This window comes from Lemur catta, chromosome 1 (genome assembly GCF_020740605.2).
Source record: "Lemur catta isolate mLemCat1 chromosome 1, mLemCat1.pri, whole genome shotgun sequence".
Taxonomy (NCBI): domain Eukaryota; kingdom Metazoa; phylum Chordata; class Mammalia; order Primates; family Lemuridae; genus Lemur; species Lemur catta.
In genome coordinates this window covers 34,326,176-34,348,157 of record NC_059128.1, presented here as the reverse complement: position 1 = coordinate 34,348,157, position 21,982 = coordinate 34,326,176, and the positions used below count along the sequence as shown (strand labels likewise).

At 36.7% G+C, this 21,982-nt stretch overlaps 1 protein-coding gene and 1 non-coding gene across 5 annotated transcripts in view; one reads left to right on the top strand and one right to left on the bottom strand.

Annotated features, from left to right (window-relative positions):
* Positions 1-3,215: 3,215 nt before the first annotated feature.
* WDR89 (WD repeat domain 89) overlaps positions 3,216-21,982 on the bottom strand; it is a 46,928-nt gene continuing 28,161 nt past the window's right edge. For 3 of the 4 annotated variants that reach the window (XM_045565938.1, XM_045565920.1, XM_045565925.1), the window contains exon 2: positions 3,216-5,242. In XM_045565938.1, the coding sequence (XP_045421894.1) occupies positions 4,048-5,211 (1,164 nt within the window). In that variant the 5' untranslated portion in view covers positions 5,212-5,242 and the 3' untranslated portion in view covers positions 3,216-4,047. Of the gene's footprint in view, positions 5,243-18,502; positions 18,552-21,982 lie in introns of those variants that run through there. The other variant, XM_045565932.1, reaches the window with a different exon arrangement.
* Positions 21,066-21,169, top strand: LOC123631178. Its single transcript, XR_006733045.1, has one exon. It is a non-coding gene; the product is annotated as a U6 spliceosomal RNA (small nuclear RNA).

The window sequence follows — 21,982 nt, the reverse complement described above, 5'->3', positions numbered from 1 at the left end:
CTTTGAAGTTTAAGAAATCATTTTCCACCTCTAGGTCACAGAGATATTTTCCAGCACTTTCTTCTGTTAAATGTATAGTTCTAACCTTTTATCATTTAAGTCTTAATATACCTGAAGTACATCAGTAGGGATCTAGTTTCATTCTAGTGAGCCAGTATCCTCAAAACCATCTAATAAAAACTCTCCCCTTTTCACTGTGTCATCTTTATAAATATTACATTGCCATATATCCATGGTCTGTCTCTGAACTCTCTATTCATTTGCATTGTTCTTAGGCCATTGCACAGTTCTTACTACTATTTTATTTACTACTATTTTAGTATCTGGTAGGAAAAATCCTCCCTCTTTTCTAAGTTTACTTGGTTATTTGTAGACCTTATTCTTCCATAAAAATTTCAAAGTTTGAATTCCTCAAAACATCCAAGTGGAATTTTGATTGGGATTACATTGATTTTTCAGATTAAATTTAGAATGTTCACTTTTATAATACTGTCATCTCACTGGAAGTGTGGAATGTTTCTTTTCTGTCTTCATTAGAATTTTAAAGTTTTCTCCAAATAGACCTTGTATATGCTTGGTTAATTCCTTGATACTTTTACATTTTTGTAGCTATTATGAAATGTTGTGCTGTAGATTTTCAGAGGCTGATTTTATACTGACAACCTTGCTGAATCTCTTAATAATTTGTTGATAGATTTTTTTCGTAGATATCATTTGCAAAGGAAAGGTTTTATTTTTTCCCTTCTCTTCCAATCCTTACACATTACATTTGTTTTCCTTTCTTATAGTATTAACCAGGATCATACTACTATGATAGGTCTTGGTCTTTAAGGGAATGCATTTAATCTAACAATTCTCCACTAAGTATAATGTTTACTGTAGTTTTTTTATTACAGAAACCATCACCAGGTTTAAAAAGCATTCTGTTGCTAGCCTGGTGCTTATGTTTTTCATGAATAGGTGTAAAACCTTCCGTACGTTTTTCCATATTAAGAAAATCATGATTTTTTTTTTCCTTTTTGTCCATTACCGTCACAGATTTTCTGATGTTGAGCATCTTTTCATGTGCTTATTGGTCATTTGTATATCTTCTTTGGAGAAATGTCTATTCAGATCCTTTGACCATTTCTAAAATTGAGGTTTTTTTTTTTGTTTTTTTTTTTTTATGAGCTATAAGAATTCTTTATATGTTCTGGATACAAGTTCCTTATCTAATATATAATTTGGAAATATTTTCTCCCATTCTATGGGTTAGTATACCTTTTGTCAACCTTTTATTTTTAATCTCTGATTCTTGTTTTAGGGGAACTTAAAATTCTGTATGAAAGTCTCTTTTAATTGGTGAGCTAAATCCACTTACACCATTTTTCACATAGTCAAATGCAATGAGTAACCTACCAGTTCGTTTTTCTCCCTGTACATCTCTCTCCTGCTTTCTTCTGTCCTGCTCCAATCTGGATTGGATACTCGGATACTCTGTGGTTGTGCTGCAAAGCTGTGATCTTGCTACAATGCTTAGTTGGGGCCCTAATTTCTGGTATTTCTTGTCGTCTTTGATTTACTTTCTTAATTTTTGTGGAGTATATACTCCTTTGAAAAGGGTGGCATGGAGAGTAAAGTTTGAGATCTTGTACATCTGCAAATGTTAACTTCACACATGAAGACAGTTTGGTCATAGAATTATAGACTGGAAAACCAAATATATCCTGAAATCCAAATCTATTTATTTCCTGGATTTAGCCAATGAGTTTGGTGAGCAATTGACATTCTGTTAGCTAAATCAGTTTGGTTCCTGAGTTTCAGAAAACAACAAGGAAATGTTCATTTGACAAGGGATAGCTCAAAAAATTTATTATCTATTTGCTTCGTGAGTTTGAAGAGTGTAAATTCACATAGGCAGGAATTTGTCTTCAGAACTTTGAAGGCATCAAGCCATCTTTTTTCAACCAGATTTGCTAATGAGAAGTCTAATACAAATGTAATTTTGTTCTTACATGATTGTTTTTTCCCTTTGAAACTTTTAAGACTTCTTTTTTTTTTTTCTTTTTTCTTTTTGAGACACAGTCTCACTCTGTTGCCCTGGATAGAGTGCAGTGGTGTCATTGTAGCTCACTGCAACCTCAAACTCCTGGGCTCAAGCGATCCTTCTGCCTCAGCCTCCTGAGTAACTGGGACTACAGGCCCGCTCCACCACAGGCAGCTAATTTTTCTATTTTTTGTAGAGACGAGGTCTTGCTCTTGCTCAGGCTGGTCTAGAACTCCTGGGCTCAAGCAATCCTCCCACCCCAGTCTCCCAGAGTATTATGATTACAGGGATGATCCTCCTTGTTCAGCCTATTTTTAGTTTTTAAAAACTATTGTTTTGATAACTACTGTTCCATTTCTGATTAATTTATGAATACAATTTCTCCAAAAATTTTAAACCAGTTTTTCCACCTACAAATAGCATTGTCTCAAATCTTAAAGATCTTGAAAAACATGATTTTTAATGTTTATATAGAGCTCCTTGATCAAGAGATCAAAATGTACCAAAGTTTTTAAGCAGCACAAGGCATCATCAGATCTGTTTTCAATGGTAACCTAGAAGTAGTGAGCAGGATGAGGTGAAAGAGATCAGAGATTGAGTCTGTATTCTAGGTGAGAAATAATGAAAGTCTTATCTAAGGCAGTAGTGGTGAGGTGAAGGCAAAAGGACAGCTGATAGATTCTAGGAGGCAGACTGGCATAGGACTTGGTGAGTAACTGGATAGGAGAAAAGGGAAGAGAAATCTAGAATTATCCTCAGATTTATGGTTTGGACAACAGCAAGAATAGCTGAATAGCTCCAAATAAGAATTATTAATATATATTTTGTTTCCATTTGATGATAGAGTGCTTGGGAAACAAGAGAATTATATATTTTGAATAGGTTAAATAGTGACTTATCTATTGTATAGTATGAGGTAAATTAGGCTAGATTATAGCCTAAATGTAAGCTGCATTGTTGTACAGAAAAATAAATTTCCCCCAGTGTCAATCTTAAGGATAAGTCATTATTAACATTTAAAGAGAAGTATTAAAGGTTCTTAAGCAACATTTTTCATGACAATATTTCTAATATCTACAAAAAGATACTTTTATCTTTAGTTAAGATATCAAACCTTTAGAGAGATCAACTTCTTTTATTAATTCTTTACAGAAATATTTTTTAAAACAAAAATGAAAATTAGGAGTAAACAAAATTTCAAGTTTAAATTTATGGACGGAACACTATGGAAGAAAATTTTATCACACATTATTAAAATAATATTTTGAAATAAAAATAATCCTGTTATATTTTCATTTTTGTATTTTACTTTGAGTCTTAATATGAATTTAGCAAAATAATTTCCTTTTCATCAGCAAAACACTTGCTTACTATTTACCCAATGAAATTAAAGTATAGATGCAAATATTTACTAAATATATTTTTCTCATTTTAGATAGTTGCCTATCACTTTATTTCTTAAAAAGTTTAATTCTGTTTACACTCATTAGAATATTTACATTTAAATACTCCAACATAATATTAGGAGTATCAAGCAAGTAAAAGTTTCTCAGATAAAGAATCTAGTCTGATATGGTTTTACAGACAATGAAGATAACTTAAATGTAAAAAATTGATTTAAAAAATACAGTCAACCACCTGTCTTATTAAGTTTTACCAGCTATATACTTCTAAAAAGTCCTTATCAGAGCTATTTCTTTAAACCCAACATTTACTCACTCAACAGATGGGTTTTCAAAATGAGGAATGTAATTTTACTTTCAATTCACTAATTTTATACTCAACTAGTAGCTTTAACAATTTTTAGAATACATGAAGACCTGAATTAAACCATTCTCAACATTTTTTCCAGGACTGTTTGCTAAGTGGCTTGTTTTTACATGAAGCTTTAAACATGGCTACCATAGGTACTAAACAAAAATAATTACTTGAAACAATACTGGTTATCTTTTTTATTTTTTCACATAACATTTCGGTCAATTGAAAGTATAAAGCCTACCAAGTAAACTGCCAATGTGATATCACTGCTTTTTCCTTCTCTTATAAGAATCATTACTGTGAACTCGTACTCGCTGGTGCACAGAGGATGCTATTTTCATGCTGTCTTTCTTTGTAAAGGTCTTCTCTATAGCTCTAGGTTTCCAAAGTAACAACTGTGCATCTTCTCCCCCAGTCAGCAAAGAATCATCCTGCATATTCCAACTGAAAGAACGGACTGTAGCAGTATGTCCTCCCTGAAGGCTGGTCACATAGATCAATCCTGATGTGGTGCAGTTCATTAAGTGAATCCCTCCTTTGTTCGTTCCTCCAATAACAAACAATTTATCCACCTTTTCATGATATAGGCCACCAATCAAATAGTCCAAAATACCTTCTTTCATGTTAACTATTTCTCTGACATCCTGGATGTTCAAACATGTAATTGGTTCATCAGTATCCAGATGATTAAGATCCCACCAATAAAATCCTTCATCGTGTGTCATGCAGTAAATCTGTTTATAATCTTTCCCAGACCAACCAATACAGCTTACTGATGAAACTGAGTTACAGGTTGTAACCAGTGCATCCTCTTCGTTATCAACACTAATATCAAATACATTTACTAGGCCATCAGTTGAACCAGAGACCACCATGTTGGGATTGCTGGGATGGAAACGTACTTGAGTGATATCATCACTATGTGTCTCTGAATATGCACCAAGTGGATCTTTAGCAGTAGACAAATCCTGAGAATTCATTCTTGCATCCCAAAATACCAACAATGCATCATCATCAACTTTTTCTGTACCAGCACATATGACATGATCATTACAGTTGATATCAAAACTGATAAAAACATTGGAAGGGTAACCCTTGAACAGCTGGATGGGTTTTTCACTGGCTAATCTAACATCCCAACATTTTACAGTGCCATCAGTGCATGCTGAATATACACTGTCACAGGAATTTGCAAATTTGACTCCATTAAGATGTCCAGGATATCCACTAAATTCTCGTAGTACATTTAACCTTTCTTTATCATATATTCTGATTGATCCATTAGAACATAAAACAGCCACCAAGCTTTCTTTTTCTGTTTGAACAGTCTTTGATGTGTCTATGCCAAGAAGGAAAGTGGGCTCTTTAGTTCCTGAGGAACATTTATATATGTGCAGATTAGCAAACTGGTCCTCAATCTTCTCCATTTCAACAGGAGCATCCAAGGGTAGTTAAACTCTGTAATAAAAAAACATAAAAATTAAAATTAAACTTGAAGCTTCTCTAAAACTACAATTAAATCAAGAACAATTTACTCTGGGGGCTGGCACACAACAACAGAAATAAAATGTATTCTAATATTTTAATCATTTCCTTACTAAGACGTAACTAAAAGTTACCTTCTAATTCACTTTTTTTTTTTTTTTTTTGAGACAGAGTCTCGCTCTGTTGCTAGAGTGCCGTGGCGTCAGCCTAGCTCACAGCAACCTCAGACTCCTGGGCTCAAGCGATCCTCCTGCCTCAGCCTCCCAAGTAGCTGGGACTACAGGCATGTGCCACCATGCCTGGCTAATTTTTTCTATATATATTTTTAATTGTCAAGATAATTTATTTCTATTTTTAGTAGAGACAGGGTCTTGCTCTTGCTCAGGCTGGTCTCAAACTCCTGACCTTGAGCGATCCTCCCGCCTCGGCCTCCCGGAGTGCTAGGATTACACCACGCCCGGCCTAATTCATTCTTTAACACTGAAATTTATTATATATATTTTATAATAGTAAGAGAATTAAAAAACATGTACATATACCACTCAGTAGTTCCTTCTAACTCAAATTCAATTATTGGTCCTACTCACAGTGCTCAGCATTGGCCAGAATCTCCACTTTGGAATCGTCTTCTCCTGGCCCCAGCTACTTTACACAACTTCAGAATTTAAATACAGATTAATAGAAAAAAAAAAGTCCCCCAAAGATATCCACACCTTAATCCCTGCAATCTGTGAATATGTTAGGTTACATGGCAAAGGAGAATTGAGGTTACAGATGGAATTAAGGTTGCTAATCAGTCTAATTTAAGGCTAACCTTAAAACAGGGAGATTATTCTAGATTATCTGTTATTACATTGGATAGGTCCAAAGTAATAACAAGTGTCTTTAAATGTAGAAGAGGGAGGCCAGGTGCAGTGGTTCACACCTCTAATCCCAGCACTTTGGGAGGCCAAGACAGGAGGATCACCTGAGCCCAGGAGTTTGAGATCAGCCTGGACAATGTAGCAACAGCTCGTCTCTAAAAAAAAAATAAAAAAATAGCTGGGTGTGGTGGCATGGGTCTGTAGTCCCAGCTACTTGGAAGGCTGAGGCAGGAGGATCAATTGAGCCCAGGAAGTTTGAGGCTGCAGTGAGCTATGATCACACCACTGCACTTCAGCCTGGGCGACAGAATGAGACTCTGTCTCTTAACAAAAAAGTAGAAGAGGGAGGCAGAAGAATCACAGGGAGATGTTACTCAGAAGGCAGGCACAGAGAGATAAGACACTGCTGGTTTTGAAGACAGAGGTCATAAACCAAGGAATGTGGGTGGACTCTAGAGACTGGAAAAGGCAAGGAAATATTCTCTAGAGTCACCAAATGCAAATGCAGTCCTGCTGACACCTTAATTTTAGCCCAGTGACATCCATTTAGGACTTCTGACCTCCAGAACTATAAGATAATAAATTTGTGTTATTTCAAGCCACCAAATTTGTAGTAATTTGTTACAGCAGCAATAGGAAACTAACACGAGAGAGGTTCCCAGTATAGAATTCTGGAGAAGTGCTTCACGGGCAGTAGCATCTTCCAAACGGTGGAACTGGGATTTGAACCTAGGCTTTCTGGCTTCAGGAACTGTGCTTTTAACCACCACACTAGATTGGTTCTCCATGGTAGCTTACATGTTGAACATGTTCAAGGCCAGAAAAATATGCATGTCTAGTAAGGTTATCACAAATTTTTCTATCATGCTTTTTATCAATGAATATTCTAGCCTGCCTCACAAATTCACATTTGCATTCTTAAGATTAAATGTTTTTTCTGTTGCGTTAGTGATTTCTTTTTAAGCATCTGTCTTTTCATCTTTAAAAGAAGAAATGAGTACTAACTCAAGAGGTGTTAGGAGGATTAACTAAAATAATCCATGTAATGTGTTCCACACGATGTCTGGCATATGTCACAGTACATATTCGATACATGTTATGTAAAAATTACCAATATCACCACCACCAATACCACTAACACCACATGAGAGAGAATTTGGATCTATCAGAGTGGCTCCAAACAGCACAATTAAACCAATGAGCTAAAAAATATTAAAAAGATGGATTTGGGTTCAAAACAGAAATAAGCACCCCTCCCAACTTTTAAATTTAAATATTTAAAAAAACACTAAAAAGCAAAAATAGTAGTACAATGAACAGACACAGAGCCCTTCACCTCCTAGGTTCACCAACTGTTAACTTACTACATTTACTTTCTATCTCCTTACACACACACACACACACGCACACACATGTGTGTCTGTGTGTTTTTGAGACAGGTCTTGCTCTGTCACCCAGGCTAGAGTACCGTGGTGTCATTATAGCTCACGGCAACCTCAAACTCCTGTGCTCAAGTGATCCTCCTGCCTCAGCCTCCCGAGTAGCTGGGACTATAGGCATGTGCCATGACACCCAGCTAATTTTTCTACTTTTAGTAGAGATGGGGTCTTGCTCTTGCTCAGGCTGGGCTCAAGTGACTCTCCCACCTCAGCCTCCCAAAGTGCTAGGATTACAGGTGTGAGCCACCATGCCTGGTTGTTTTTTTTTTTTTTTTTTAAATGAACCATTTAAAAATTAGTTGCAGATGAAATAGCACTTTATTCCTAAATACTTCAGCATAAGCATACCTCCCCAACCTTTTGTTTTTCATGACGTGGAATTTTTTGAAATTCCAGGCCAGTTGTCTTATAAGATGTCCCACATTCTGGATTTATCTAATTGTTTCCTCACACTTAGATTCCAGTTTAACATTTTTGGCAGGAATACTATTTAGGTGGACGCTGAGTACTTCTCATTGCATCACATCAGGGAGGCACATAATGCCAAGTTTGAGCACTTGTGTAAGGAGGTAACTACCAGACCTCTCCATCTTAAAGGTACATTCCTCCCTTTCTACTTAGTAAATAATCATAGAGTGATACTTTGAGATTGTATGATATTCTATTCTCCAACAACCTTTCATCCAAATATTACACCATCCATTTATTATCCTTTCCTAAATGAACGATTATACTGGAATCTGCAAAACAGTCATTTTCTAATTCTATCATTCTACCTTAATCTGGCATTCTTCTATAAAGAGCTTTTTCCTTTCTTTGTCTCTTCGAGTATCACTGAGAAATTATCATTCTTAAAAACTGCATCATTATCCATCACTGTTTTGCTCTTTTTGATACTCAAACTGTCCTAACTTAGCCATTGAGAGACCCTTCAAGCCAGCTTCTGTACCCTTTTGCTATTAACCCTACATCGAAAACTCTGTGGAAGAATTAGGTAACTCTAAAAATGATGAGCTTCCTTCAACTTAATTATTTTGAGATTAAATGACCATTTACCAGTAATGCTGTGGTGGTAACAGCATAATAATGCTACCACCATGTAATGCCACCACCACAGCATAACTGTTGGCTTTCCAACTACATTGGCTAAAATGGCCTTCCTTCCTTGAACATGTCAGACTTGCTCCTGCCTCAGGATTGTATTAGGTCATTAAGTATGAAATGTCCAATTTTGAAACAAAGTTTAGTTTATTATATCTCAAACAAAAAGCAGTACAGTTAATCAAAGTATGTCCCTGAACTATCAACACAGTTTTGCCATGTTAAGGGTAGCTTCTTTATGCCAGCAGCAAAAAAGTCTGGAGAGCGAGTGGTGATGAAATTGCAAAAGGCGTTTTCCACAGCTTGTTAAGAATTGAATATTTTTCCTCACAGGAAGTGGTCCAAAGCCTGGAAGAAGTGGTAGTCAGTAGGTGCAAGGTCTGGATGAATATGGTGGATGATAGAGTTTCCAAGTCCAGCCTCTGTAGTTTGAGCAGTGTTGTTTGCACAACATGTGGTCAAGCATTGTATTGCAAGAGAATTGGCCTGTTTCTATTGACCAATCTTGGTTGCATCCTTATTTCATCCAACTGATTGCTGTAGACATCTGCTGTAATCGATTGACCAGGTTTCATGAAGCTGTAGTGGTTAATACCAGTGCTGGACCACCAGACACCATCAGCTTTTTTGGATGAATATTCGGTTTTGGACTGTGTTTTGATACTTCATCTTTGTTTAACCACTGTGCTGAACACTTGCGATTGTCAAAAATAATCCATTTTTCATCACATGTAACAATACGCTATAGAAATGGTTCGCCTTTATGTCGTGACAGCAAAGAAAGGCAAGCTTAGAGACTATTTCTCTTCTGACGCTCATTTAAATACGTGGTACCCATCTATCCAGCTTTACCTTGCCCATTTATTTCAAATGGTCCAATGTTGTTGGAATAGTAACATCAAACCTTTCTGCTAATTCATGTGTAGGTTGAGATGGATTCACTTCCACTACAGATCTCAGCTCATCATTATCCACCTTGGTCTCAGGCTGTCCACGTGATACATTTTCAAGATTAAAATCACCAGAATGGAACTTCTCAAACCATCCATGTACTGTGCGTTCTTCAATAGCCACATCCTCTCCAAACACTTCGCTGATATTTCAAGTTGTCTTTGCTGCATTGGTTCCATGATGGAACTCATATTTGAAAATAACATGAATTTTTGACTTACCTGTGGTTTCACAAAAATTGCTCTAAAAAAAGTTTGAAAGATAATCACAAGCCAAACTGTGCATTTGAAAGGATGAGGATATACCTTCACAATAAAGATAAAACAAGAGGCCAGGCGTGGTGGCTCACGCCTGTAATCCTAGCACTTTGGGAGGCCCAGGCAGGTGGATCGCTCAAGGTCAGGAGTTCAAGACCAGCCTGAGCAAGAGGGAGACTCCGTCTCTACTAAAAATAGAAAGAAATTATCTGGCCAACTAAAATATATATAGAAAAAAAAAAAATTAGCCGGGCATGGTGGCTCATGCCTGTAGTCCCAGCTACTCGGGAGGCTGAGGCAGTAGGATTGCTTAAGCCCAGGAGTGTGAGGTTGCTGTGAGCTAGGCTGACGCTACGGCACTCACTCTAGCCAGGGCAACAAAATGACACTCTGTCTCAAAAAAAAATAAATAAGTAAAATAAAACAAGAAGTGTCAAAGTGAAATGTCAGAGATATCAACTGTCAAATTTAGTACTTAAATAAACCAGACATTTCATACTTAATAACCTAAATAGCAATAGCTGTTTCTCCTCCTGTAGTACTCTTTCCCTCCATTTTTCAATGAGTAACTCCTTCCTGTTATTCAGGTCTCAATGTTAACTCCCCAGAGTCCCACCCCACTAACCAACGTAAAGTAGCCCTCACCATTCCCTATCACATCTACTTTATTAACTTAAAAATTAAAAATGTTTAATTATGAAATATTTCAAATGTACAAGGTGTAGAAAAAAGTATAACAGACACCCAGATGCATACCACCCATATTTAACAAATGTTAACATTTTGCCATATTTGCTTCCATTTATTTAAAGAAACCAAACATTACAGACACAGGTAAAACTTTACTCCTATGATTAAGAATTTTTAGAAATGACATCACATTTATATGTTATCTTCTTTGCAATTTGTGCTTTTCACTCTATGTAATTTTTGTTTTTTTTTTTGTTTTTTTTTTTTTTTGAGACAGAGTCTCACTTTGTTACCCGGGCTAGAGTGAGTGCCGTGGCATCAGCCTAGCTCACAGCAACCTCAAACTCCTGGGCTTAAGCGATCCTACTGCCTCAGCCTCCCGAGTAGCTGGGACTACAGGCATGAGCCACCATGCCCGGCTAATTTTTTTGTATATATATTTTTAGTTGGCCAGATAATTTCTTTCTATTTTTAGTAGAGACGAGGTCTCACTCTTGCTCAGGCTGGTCTCGAACTCCTGACCTCGAGCGATCCACTCGCCTCGGCCTCCCAGAGCTAGGATTACAGGCGTGAGCCACCGCGCCCGGCCTGTAATTTTTGAAAAATCCTATTTTACTGTTGAACTTATTACCTGACTCTTTCTTATTTGTTATAAGTGGTTGTTGAATAAATGAATGCATAAATGATTCAACTGTCATGCAATAAAAGCTTAAGAGTTCTAGGAGAAACAGAATAAAGCTAAAAGAATATACCATTTACCTGTGTGTTTGCAGGGGGACCTTTGTACAGGGAAATTAGTTTTTTTAAAAAAGCACTCTTTATAATAGCACTTTAAATAAAGCAAGAAAAGGAAACACTCTTCCTTGGTTTGGGATTTAAAAAAAAAAAAGAGAAGAAAAGGAAACAGTCATACACTGTGTAACAATGTTTTGGTCACCGATGGTCCCTTAAGATTTTAATGGAGCTAAAAAAATTCCTATGGCCTAGTGATATTGTAGCCATCATAACATCATAGCACAATGCATTACTCATGTGTTCATAGTGATGCTGGTGTAAACAAACCTTCTACGCTGCCAATCAAATAAAAGTATAGCACAATTATGTACAATACATAATACCTGATAATGGTAATAAAGAACTATGTTACTGGTTTATGTATTTACTACACTATACTTTTTATTGTTGTTTTAGAGTGTATTTCTTTTGCTTATTAAAAAAAAAGTTAATTGTAAAACAGCCTCAGGCAGGTCCTTCAGGAGGTATTCCAGAAGAAGGCATTGCTCTCATAGGATATGACAACTCCATGTATGTTATTGACCCTGCAGACCTTCCAGTGGGACAAGATGTGGAAGTGAAAGACAGTGATATTGATGATCTTGACGCTGTATAGGCCTAGGCTAATGTGTTTGTGTCTTAGTTTTAACAAAAAGTTAAAAAAAAAATTTTAAATAGAAAAATGCTTATAGAATAAGGATATAAAGAAAAAAATATTTTTGTACAGCTGTACAATGCATTTGTGTTTTAAGCTAAGTGTTATTACAAAAAAAGCCAAAAAGTTTTAAAAAGTAAGAGTTTAGAAAGCAAAAATGTTCTGGTAAGGAAGGTTAATTATTGGAGAAAAAAAATTTTTATTAGTTTAGTGTAGCCTATGTATACAGTATTTAACTCACTCACTCACCAAGAGCAACTTCCAGTCCTGTAAGCTCCATTCATGGTTAAGTGCACACTACAGGTGTGCCATTTTTTATTTTTTATATTATAATTTTACTGTATTTTTATGTTTAGATACATAAATATTTACCATTGTATTACAACTGCCTACAGTGTTCAGTACAGTGACATGTACAAGTTTGTAGCCTAGGAGCAATAAGCTATACCATATACCCTAGGTGTGTAATAAGCTACACCATCTAAGCTGTGTAAGTACAGTGCATCCCGTGATGTTCACATGACAAAACTGCCTAACCCTGCAGTCCCCAACCACTGCCCAAGGACCTGTACCAGTTCACAGCCTGTTAGAGCTGGGCTGCACAGGAGGAGGTGAGCATTGGGTGAGTGAAGTTTCATCTGTATTTACAGCCGCTCCACATCACTTGCATCATCGCCTGAGCTCTGCCTCCTGTCAGATCAGCAGCATTAGATTCTCATAAGAGCCTGAACCCTACTGTAAACTGCGCATGCAAGGGATCTAGGTTGCACACTCCTTATGAGAATCTAATGCCTGATGATCTGAGGTGGAGCTGAGGCAGTGATGCTAGCACTGGGGGAGCAGCCGCAAATACAGATTGTCATTAGCAGAGAGGTGTGACTGCACGATAAATGTAATGTGCTTGAATCATCCTGAAACCATCCCTCCACCCCGTCTGTGGAAAAACTGTCTTTCATGAAATGGTCCCTGGTGCCAAAAAAGGTTGGAGACTGCTGGCCTAACCCCATATTTCTCATTGTTAAGCAGTACGTGGCTATAATTATAACTGGAGTTCAACAAATACTAGGCTATTTGCTAGAAACTTATATACAGTTTTTAAATCCTAATCATTTATGCTTATGAGATGTGTTATTATTATCATTTTACAAAGGAAATTGAAGCTAAGAGAGACTAATTTGCCCATGCTCTTGTAGCTATTCAAGTGAGCATACTGGGGGAGTTTGAAACTCAAGTGGTTAACTTCAAAACCTGTGAACCTGTCTTCATTCTAATAATAAGCTATTGGTCTTCTATGTAAGTACTAAAGTACTACTGTCAACTTTAATTAAGGGATGTGCTTATTAGGCTTGGAGAAGAAGAATTACATGTTAACTATACATATTAATAGAGGAGAAAGCAAGCAAGCAGTATGATTGTAAAAAACATGCACCAACCCAGGAAAAGAGTTACAATAAGCAGTCATCCTTTTCTTTTTATTTTTCTTGTGGTCCACTTTTCTCTATAAAAACTTTTTATTATGGAATTTGTATGGAGCAGAGAATAGTAAAAGAAATCCCCATGTACCCATTATCCAGCACAATTATATTCCCTAAAAGTTATTATTAGGAGCAGAGAAGTCGATTATACTTATTTTATTTGAAGGACAATTAAGATATCCAAATGGACAAAATAATGTAACTCCTCAAATTCTCCCTTCTCACCCACCAGGTGGCATCAATATGGTTTTAGCTCTTGACTCCATCTCCAGGACTGGTCCTGATTAGCCTAAACCAATCACAGTAATCCCATACCATTTACTGGTTCAGAAACTTTACATTTTTACCAATCTGTATATGCATTCCCCTCCCAACTACAAGCTGTCCAGATTTGGAGCCCTAACTCTAAAGCAGATCCAAGTCGACTGACTTAAAGAAGTTTTATACCATATTTATGAGATTCAACATTTCCTGATTATTTAAGTCAGTTTCCAGCCAAGTTTTGGTAAATGCAGCCAGAACCACTCTAACTAATTAGAGATAATCAAATAAAATCTTGGGTATATCACCAAGTACTGACCTAATTTAAAAAGTCCCTACAAATAAAGATTAAGAAAAAATACTTTAAAAGTAAAATTTCATTCATATTAGAGAGGGACTTTGATCTTCTGTTCTCCCTCTCTCCCTTTTTAATTGTTTTTGTTCAAAAATAAAAAGGAAAAATGAGATACACAGAGGAACTCCCAGAAAACTTTTTATAAAAATCTATGCAATCTGAAATCATATACCAAGCAATTAAAAAAAAAATCTAAACTCAGAAATTATAGTAGAATCCCTGATTCTAAACATATCAACAAAATAAAAACAATCACTCACATGATACAATATTTAAAAAGCTTAATATAGAATTCCATCTGGTAAGTTTCTGTATGTTTAATAAAATATTTATATTTTTGAATATCTAACATAGTCACGTGGTTCAAAATTCAAAAGGTTCCAAAACTACGTCTTGGAACATTTCTGTGCTCAAGCTCCTTTCCTATTCCAGGAGGCAATAAATGTTACTAACTTCTTATGAATATTTTCAGAGATCATCAATTTGGAGTTTAAGAAGCAAAAACCTTAATTTCAAACTCTTTTTCTACCACAAACTAGTAAAGTCATCTTGGTACACACTACTAATCTTTCTAAGCCTCAGTTTCCTCACCTTTAAAATGAGGATAAAAATTGATGCGCTCAACACCAAGTATCCACTATGGTTAAGTACTATACTAACTGCTGACAATTTGGACAAAAAACACACTTGCCATCTTCAAGAAGCTGAGAGACAGGCAAGTAAACAATTACAATGTAGGATGATAGGTACCAGGACAGAGATAATTACAGGATGATACAAGAACACAAAGCAGAAGTATCTAGAAGGCACAATTGTTGGCATAAATAGGCAAAAAATATTAATTTCCTTTCTTTCTGACTTTCATTTGATTTGTATTATTCATTTAAACTCATTTCACGTTTTAAAAACTATAATTCTTACAGCTGTTAAGAAACTTAAGCAGTCTTAGTTACTTTTATATTAACTATTTTAAAAAAATGAATCAACATGCAAAATTTCATAAACACAAATATCAACCAAACAACTCTCAAATTTGAATAAACTACAGACATACCAAATTAAGTTGGTGCTTTCTTTTATAGATTTTTATTTTTCATTTTGTAATGAAAAATACTCCTCAAAGAGCATATGAACTTCAATACATTTCAAAAAATAATGGAGTTTCACTGGTCAAAGTTCTCAGTGAACCCCCACAAGATTCTTATCTTTTAGTAAGGTGCCAACCAGAATAGCTTAGGATTTAACATATTAAAAATGCCCCTGAAGCCAGGTGGCTCATGCCTATAATCCCAGCAACACATGATGCTGAGGTGGGAGGATCGCTTGAACTCAGGAGTTCAAGGCTGCAGTGAGCTGCAATCGCGCCACTGCACTCTAGCCTGGGTGACATAGCAACAGCCCCTCTCAAAAAAAATAATGACCCTTCAGCTCCTTGGAGAATGAAGGGCCTAAAGAAAAGGGGGAAAAAAAAAAGACACAAGAACCATGATCTCCCATTGGCCAATCTAGAACAATCTGGACAATAAAGTAATAATACTCGTGGATTATAACCCAAAGAATAAAATTAATATCCATGAATCCATACTGATAAAAATAAATGACAAATGAGGGAGAAGGGACAAATCTTCCTTATAGAAGAATTCCAAGTAATATATGTAGATATATCCCCCCTAAGAGGTGAAGCTTAATTCTCCTCCCCTTGAGTATAGGGTAGACTTAGTTACTTGCATTCAAAGAATAAAGTATGTAAAGGGTAAAGACGGTAACTTCATTGTGGAGAAACCCAGAAGACATCACTGTGACCAGCTGATCAACAGTAACATCATCAGTTGTAAGTCATGTTCCTATCATGCGCCTCCTGGTATGATGTGATGAGAAAGGCATTTCACCTGTGTGCCAATTCTTCCCCTAAATCCAGAACCTCAGACTAATCATGAGAAAACATCAGACAAACCCAAATTGAAGAACATTCTACAAAAATACCTGGCCAGTATTCTTCAAAAGTTTTAAGATCATAAAAAACAAGGAAAGACTAAGGGACTGTCACAGATTGGTAGAGACTAAGGAGATGTGACTAAATACAATGTGGTGTCCTTGATTAGATCCTAAGCCAGAAAAAGGACATTTGTGGTAAACTGGGTAAAATCCAAATAAACTCAGTTGTTTAGTTATTAATACTAGTATTATACCAATGTTAATTTCTTAGTTTTGACAAATGTACCATGGTTAACATTAAGAAAGCTGGGTGAAAGGTACACAAGAACTTTGTACTATCTTTGCAACTTTAACTTTTCTATAAACCCAACATTATTCCAAAAAGTTTTTTTGTTTTTTGCTTTCTTTAATTTAGAGACATGGTCTTGTTCTGTCACCCAGGCTGGAGGCATAGCTCACTGGAGCCTCCTCCAACTCCTGGGCTCAAGCGATCCTGCTACCTCAGCCTTCTGAGTAGCTGGGACTACAGGTGTGTGCCATTGCACCCAGATAATTTTTTAATTTTTTGTAGAGATGGTGTCTCACTGTGTTGTTCTAGCTGGTCTCAACCTCCTGGCCTCAAGTGATTCTTCCGCCTTGGCCTCCCAAAGTGCTGAGATTACAGGCATGAACCATTGTGCCTGACCGCAAAAGGTTTTTCTTTTTTAAATGCCCCTTGATACATATCATGGATGATTATAGGCTCCAGAAAGAAAAGGATTTGAGGTACTTACACACTAGGAATGTCCCAGTGCTGAAAAGCCCTTAAATCAACCTCAATTCCAGACCTGAGAAAGCTCTAGCAGGCCAATCAGAAATACCACCAACAAGCTCTGCCCCAGTCACCTCCCTAATCTACCTTCACTATAAACTGGAAATTACATAGGAGAGCCCAACAGAATCTCCCTATGTCAATATCCCCTTCCCCAAAGCATTACTGAGGAAAGGTAAAATTAAAATCTCAAGAATTCTCACTAATAATCCCAAATCAAGAAAGAAGCAAACTGAGGGGGTTGGTAGACAACCTCAAAAAAAAAATCTCTCAAAAGTAAATACTCTTATTTATTACTGCAGTGTAGTAAAGGCACAGAGGGTTGCTAGGGCTTACTATTTTTTTAAGGTCTCCATGCTAAGTTTGGGAAATGAGAAGCAGCCCACAGGAGTGGAATACACCTGGGATTTAAGGGCCTGGGATTGGTATAGGACATTAAGTGTGATCTCAGAAGAGAAAAGAGAGCGCAGGTCCTCCAGCAAGGACTGTCTCGGCCCCAGCATGTGACTAGTTTTTGCCAGTGGAAGTGCTGCATGCCACATTTAGGCCAGGTGAAGGTGATGTGTCTTCTCCACCTTCTCTTCACCCATCTGCTGATTGGATGCAGAGGACTCCACGCGCCTACAGGATGGTAAGGCCATAAAATGAAAAAGAGTCTGAGTCCTCTAATCACCACATGAAAGGCTACCTGCTCTCCAGGAAAATCTACATTTGACTATATCAGTCAATAAGCTGTGGACATCTCTGAAACATGTACTTTAACAAACTCCAAAACACAATGATTCCAACCTCTTAATGTTATTCATCTTTTTAAAAAGTTAAAATCAAAGTGAATTTTCAAGAATCAGAATCTTTTATGTTAAAAACCTGAATTTCAGTCATTTATTTATTTTTTTGTAGATTAAATCCAAGTTAAACTAAATGTAATACTACTTAGAGAAAATGTATAACATACATCCCACTTTATTATCCTTATTTTTTTGGAGATATAGTCTCACTCTGGAGTACAGTGGTATAACCTCAAACTCCTGGGCTCAAGGGATCCTCTCATCTCAGCCTCCAAAGTAGCTAGGACTACAGGCATGTGCCACCATGCCCAGCTAATTTTAAAAAATTTTTTGTAGAAACAGGGTCTCACTTTGTTGCCCAGGCTGGTCTCAAACTCTTAGCCTCAAGCGACCCTCTCACCTCTATTTCCAAAAGCGCTGGAATTACAGGCAGAGGCCAACACACCTGGTGTTACTATTCCACTTTAATAAAATTATTTCTATTAATGCATACCTCTGTCCATTTTATCCTTATATACGCATGGAAGGGTTTCTAGAATAATGTTCATAAAATGTATTTCAAAATACCCGGAGTGTGTATGTGGAGGGGGGAGGTCTTCTTTCTAGTTTTTTCCTATATTACAGAAATTTCAATGATGACGATAACTTAATAACAATCCCATAAGTACTATTATGTCCATTTTGCTTATGAGAAGAGCACAGCTAATATGTAGTAAAGCTGGTTTCTGAATTCTGAGTATTCTTGTTGCAGAGCCCATGCTATTAACTCCTACACTATCCTGCCTCTATATACTTTTAAAAATAGGGGTATACTATGTTGCCTCTATATAAGCATGTAGCATATTAATTTTTTAAAAGAGGGAATATGAGCAGATGACCTGGAAGCAATAGCTGCTAATGTCTAATGTCACGCGCCAGTAGCAAGGCCAGTTGGCAAACCTGAAAAATATAATGGTAGCCATGAAAGCTCTATACTGGACATTAAAGAAGCTTAATATTTATGAAGCGTATCTGATGTCAGCTTATCTGAAGCAAAACTGCACAGAGGAAGCTTAAGAATCTTAACATTTCAGAAAAGCAATGAAAAGTGAAATAGCAACACTCGTATATATTACATACATTATAATTATACATGTGTTTATATATAACATATAAAATGTATTATAATACATTATCAGTATGTCCTAGAGGAAACAATACCTTGGGATAAAAAGCATACATTGGTAAAACTTCAGTAGAATCTTTCCCAGAAAACTTTTATATCAATAATTTGGAAAAATTTGTATGTTTTACACCAGCCACAGAATTGTCTTTAAAATAATTTGTCAAAGAACCATTTGTTTCAAATTGGGAAGAAGTGCTGAATATTTAGTAGAAGGTATGCTAAACTGACATCTGCTACAACTCCAATATAATTTTAAATTTCATATTCATTAATGACTGAGACTTAGTGTCTTTGTAAATTAATCCTGCTTAGCAAGTCTGAAGATGCTATTCTTATTCACATGAATGTTCAAGATACTGGTTACAGCAACATATGGCATCTCATGCATTAAATACACTAAAATTCTTAGGAAAAGCACAATTTTTAAAGTGCAGGAATCTGTTACCAAGGAAAAGGGGGAGGGGTGGGAGGGAATGACACGCACTTTCTCATGCAGTGTAAGATTATACTGCAAATTTCAGATATCACATTCAAAACACCTTTTTAAAAAGCAAAGATGTTTTCCTCAATAACATCCTGAGAGGTCCAGTTTCTCAAGAAAATCTCCCATCCAAAAGTCACTCTTTATTGTAAGTCTATAAATGCCCAGCTTCTTTCAACAAGAACAATTAACTGCCTTTTTCCTTTCCAGAACAACCAGCTGGTTAACCAAACAGAGAAACCAAACTTCCCCAGTCACCAGATGTCTTAATTTGGAACAGTTAGAAGCAATGTGAAATAATCCAATTCTTGAATTGGTACTATATGTTTACTATTTCTTCTTTTTCTAATTCTGAAAAGACACTTAGAAGAAATAAGCAAATGCTATCTTTAATAACTGCAAAAAAAAAAAAAAAAAGAAAACCAGGAAAAATAAAAAGAACCATGTCCTATTATAAAATGATGTTAACATTATCAATGAGCCAGCTACTTGAATATTATGTATGTTATAGTTAGAAACTGATAGGCTCTAACAACATTAAATCTACTCAAAAGTTCTAAAGAATTACCCTATTCAAGAATTCAGAAACAATTCCTGAAGGGTTATGACATGACAGGCAGGCCTAGAACATACTGGATTCAGCAAAGAACATAGACAAAGTCCCTGCCCTCATGGAGGACAGAGGGAGGATAAATGGGTACACAGATAATTATAATAATAAAAATAGCCAGTGATGACTGTTATAAAAAATAATATAGTATAACGAAAGAAAAATGAGGCAGGAGAGGCCTTTTATTTAATAGAGCCAACCATTAAAGGAAAGCCTCTCCTATGAGGTGGTGACAACTGAGCTGAGACCAGAAGGAAATGAGGGAGCAAAGTATTGGATTACATGGGGCAAGACCCCCGTCAGCAGAGAAAACCAGCAAGTAGACAAGTGCAGCTAAAGTTGAGTCAGAGAAAGGAAGAGTGGTGCAGGAAATGAATGAAAGAGGTTGCTGGAGCCAGATGAGAGCTCTGCAGGCCATGGTAAGAACTCTGGATTTTACTGTCAAGTGAGAAAGAAGGTCACTGTGGGTTGAGAGCAGGTAAGAAGACACTGTCAATGGACTCCTCTGGCTGCTGCCTGGAGAGCAGGCTTCACAGCAAGAGTGAAAATAGTTTAGGGGTTTGTGCAAACTTCTGGGAAAGAAATATGATGGCAAGGAGAAGCGGCTGGACTCAGGTCATAAAAATTAAAGAGGAATAAACAGAATTTTCTGATAAGACTGCAAGTGGGGTGAGTATAAGAGGAATCAAAAATGATTCCTAGGTTTCTGGCCTAAGCAACAAGGCAAACATACTGTTGGCATATTACTTTTAGGAAAATTAGAAACTTTTAAAATAATTATAAGATGATTAATTGGACAATTAGATAATTATCCAGTTGTTTAAGTAGGTTTTGTTGATAATTTGGGGTTAATACAATGGAATTCTACACAGCACTAAAAAACATACTACTGTATATGTAACAACATGGATAAATCTCAGGACCGTTTAGTGAAAGAAGCCTGACAAAATTCTTACACTTTGTAGAAATGAAATCATATAGTACTCATTTGTGTCAAACTTCAGAGTACTATATGATTTCATTTCTCTAAAGTTTAGGAACAGGCAAAACGAATCTATAATGATAGAAGTTAGAATACTAGGTATCTTTTGGGGAGGTATAAACCAGAAAAGAGAACAAAGGAACAATCTGGGTGATGACTATGCACAGGTGCATACATTTGAAAATAAAAAACCATCATGGTGCTCACTTCAGCATTGTATACACTAAAATTCGGATGATACAGAGAGGATTAGCATGGCCTCTGCACAAGAATGACCATGCCAATTTGTGAAGCATTCCATATTTTTAGGTGTACTTTAACAAAGAAGAAAAACATTCAGAGGACAAGAAAGAGCTCTTGGAAGTTAAAAATAAGATAGCAGATATACAGGCTCTATACAAGAACCAAAAGATACAGTTAAGGCCGGGCGCGGTGGCTCACGCCTGTAATCCTAGCTCTGGGAGGCCGAGGCGGGTGGATCGCTCGAGGTCAGGAGTTCGAGACCAGCCTGAGCAAGAGTGAGACCCCGTCTCTACTAAAAATAGAAAGAAATTATCTGGCCAACTAAAAATATATATACAAAAAAATTAGCCGGGCATGGTGGCTCATGCCTGTAGTCCCAGCTACTCGGGAGGCTGAGGCAGTAGGATCGCTTAAGCCCAGGAGTCTGAGGTTGCTGTGAGCTAGGCTGACACCACGGCACTCACTCTAGCCCGGGCAACAAAGTGAGACTCTGTCTCAAAAAAAAAAAAAAAAAAAAAAGATACAGTTAAAGAATAATCCCAACTAAAGTGGAAAAGAAAGAGAAAGAAAATAAAAAAAGAAAAGAAAACCAAGCCAGGCACAGTGGCTCACTCCTGTAATTCCAGCACTTTGGAAGGCTGAGGAGGGGAGGATCACTTGAAGCCAGGAGTTCAAGACCAGCCTGGGCAACATAGCAGGACCTTGTCTCTAGAAAAAATAAGAAAACTAGCCAGATATCATGGCACATGCCTGTAGTCCTGGCTATTTGGGAAGTTTAGGCAGGAGGATTGCTTGAGTCCAGGAATTTGAGGCTGCAGTGAGCTGTGATTGTGCCACTGCACTCCAGCCTAGATGACAGCACAAGACCCTGTCTCTA